We start from the raw sequence: 1,455 nt of genomic DNA, 5'->3' as shown, positions 1-1,455 counted from the left end.
AGTAGGAGCATCACGACCAAGAAAGATGTAAAAATAAAATCAGAAACAATGAACCAACAAACTAAAGGATCTGGGGACAGCAGCAATAAGAAGCCACAAGGCTCCAACTAGACCCACCAAAATAAAATTCCGTGAGGAAGAAATCGAAGACATGAGAACATTATATTATAAATGAAGCTCATCTTTTTTAAAGAAAAGTTAAATATATTATCCCACGCTTTTTCCTTTTTATTTTTAAAGATCTTTATTCTAGGCCCATTTATCAAATATGTCCTTTTCACTTCTATAGTTCTTGTTCCACATCGAATTTTCAGCTTTTCCTTTGGTATCTCGAGTAGATTCTATATTTCATATATTGCATTGTCAATTCTTTATGTGCTCTGCTTTTAAATTGCATTTTGCAGGCTAATAAGGCATGGGTATTATACAACTCCAATACAAACGGTGAAGGTTTTCTTTCAGCAACACTCAAGGATTTCACTGTTCTTGATGAACGTGATGGAATTGAACAGGAATTCAGGCGGGCAATAGGAATTGCTAACAGCATTGGCACAGTTCAGCTGCACATACCGACTGATGAGCAGAATCAATTCACAAGTGATGCAAGTACTATAGATGAAAATGTTTCTAAAGCAGTTCCTACAATGCTTATTCTTGATGCAAAATTCACTCAGTTTTCAACATTTGTCTCGTTATCAGTTCAAAAGCCTCAACTTCTTGTTGCACTTGATTTTCTCCTGGCTGTTGTTGAATTTTTTGTTCCAACCGTTGGCAGTATATTATCAGATGAGGAAGATAAGAGCTATTTTCATGTTACTGATGCTGTTATCTTGGATCAGTCACCTTATATGCAGCCATCTTCTGAACTGCATATATCTCCTGGAAAACTATTAGTAGCAGATGATGAAAATATTGACCATTTCATCTATGATGGTAATGGTGGAGTAATGCACCTAACAGATAGAAACGGAGTTGAACTCTCAGCACCTAGTAAGGAGGCAATGATATATGTTGGGAATGGGAAGAAATTGCAGTTCAAAAACATCATTATCAAAGTATTATTCCTTGCCCATAATTTTCTGTTAACTTCTATTGTTTGCATTAAAATTTAACTTAAACAATACTTTTAACTATTGTAGGGTGGACAATTTTTGGATTCTTGTGTTTTTATGGGTACCAACAGTAGTTATTCAGCATCTAAGCAGGATGAGGTGTACTTGGAGTTGGGGGATAATGTCGTCCAGCGAAGCTCTCATGAAGTACAATCTCAAGATATCACCAGCAACAAGTCTACTGAGTATACTATTGAATTGCAGGTTGAATACTGAACTATCTTGATTAGCTCTTGCAATGTGATTTATCTATTTCCTACAGCACCAGGCTCATCGGAATAAATACAATTAATTAGTCATTGTCTTCAAAGGAGGAGGAAAACAAAAAACAATTAATTAGTCA

General features: G+C 35.5%; 1 protein-coding gene across 1 annotated transcript; it reads left to right on the top strand.

Moving 5' to 3' along the window:
- Nucleotides 1–338: 338 nt before the first annotated feature.
- On the top strand, nucleotides 339–1,367 carry LOC111786832 (the record flags this gene model as incomplete). Its single annotated transcript, XM_023667049.1, has 2 exons — nucleotides 339–1,055; nucleotides 1,140–1,367. Coding segments are annotated over 2 exons (906 nt in total), but the record flags the coding sequence as incomplete, so codon positions are not given.
- Between the last annotated feature and the right edge of the window lie 88 nt (nucleotides 1,368–1,455).

This window comes from Cucurbita pepo, unplaced genomic scaffold (assembly GCF_002806865.2).
Source record: "Cucurbita pepo subsp. pepo cultivar mu-cu-16 unplaced genomic scaffold, ASM280686v2 Cp4.1_scaffold002972, whole genome shotgun sequence".
In the NCBI taxonomy this organism is placed as follows: domain Eukaryota; kingdom Viridiplantae; phylum Streptophyta; class Magnoliopsida; order Cucurbitales; family Cucurbitaceae; genus Cucurbita; species Cucurbita pepo.
Note: the sequence above shows the minus strand (reverse complement) of the source record. Positions and strands in the feature narration are given on the sequence as shown.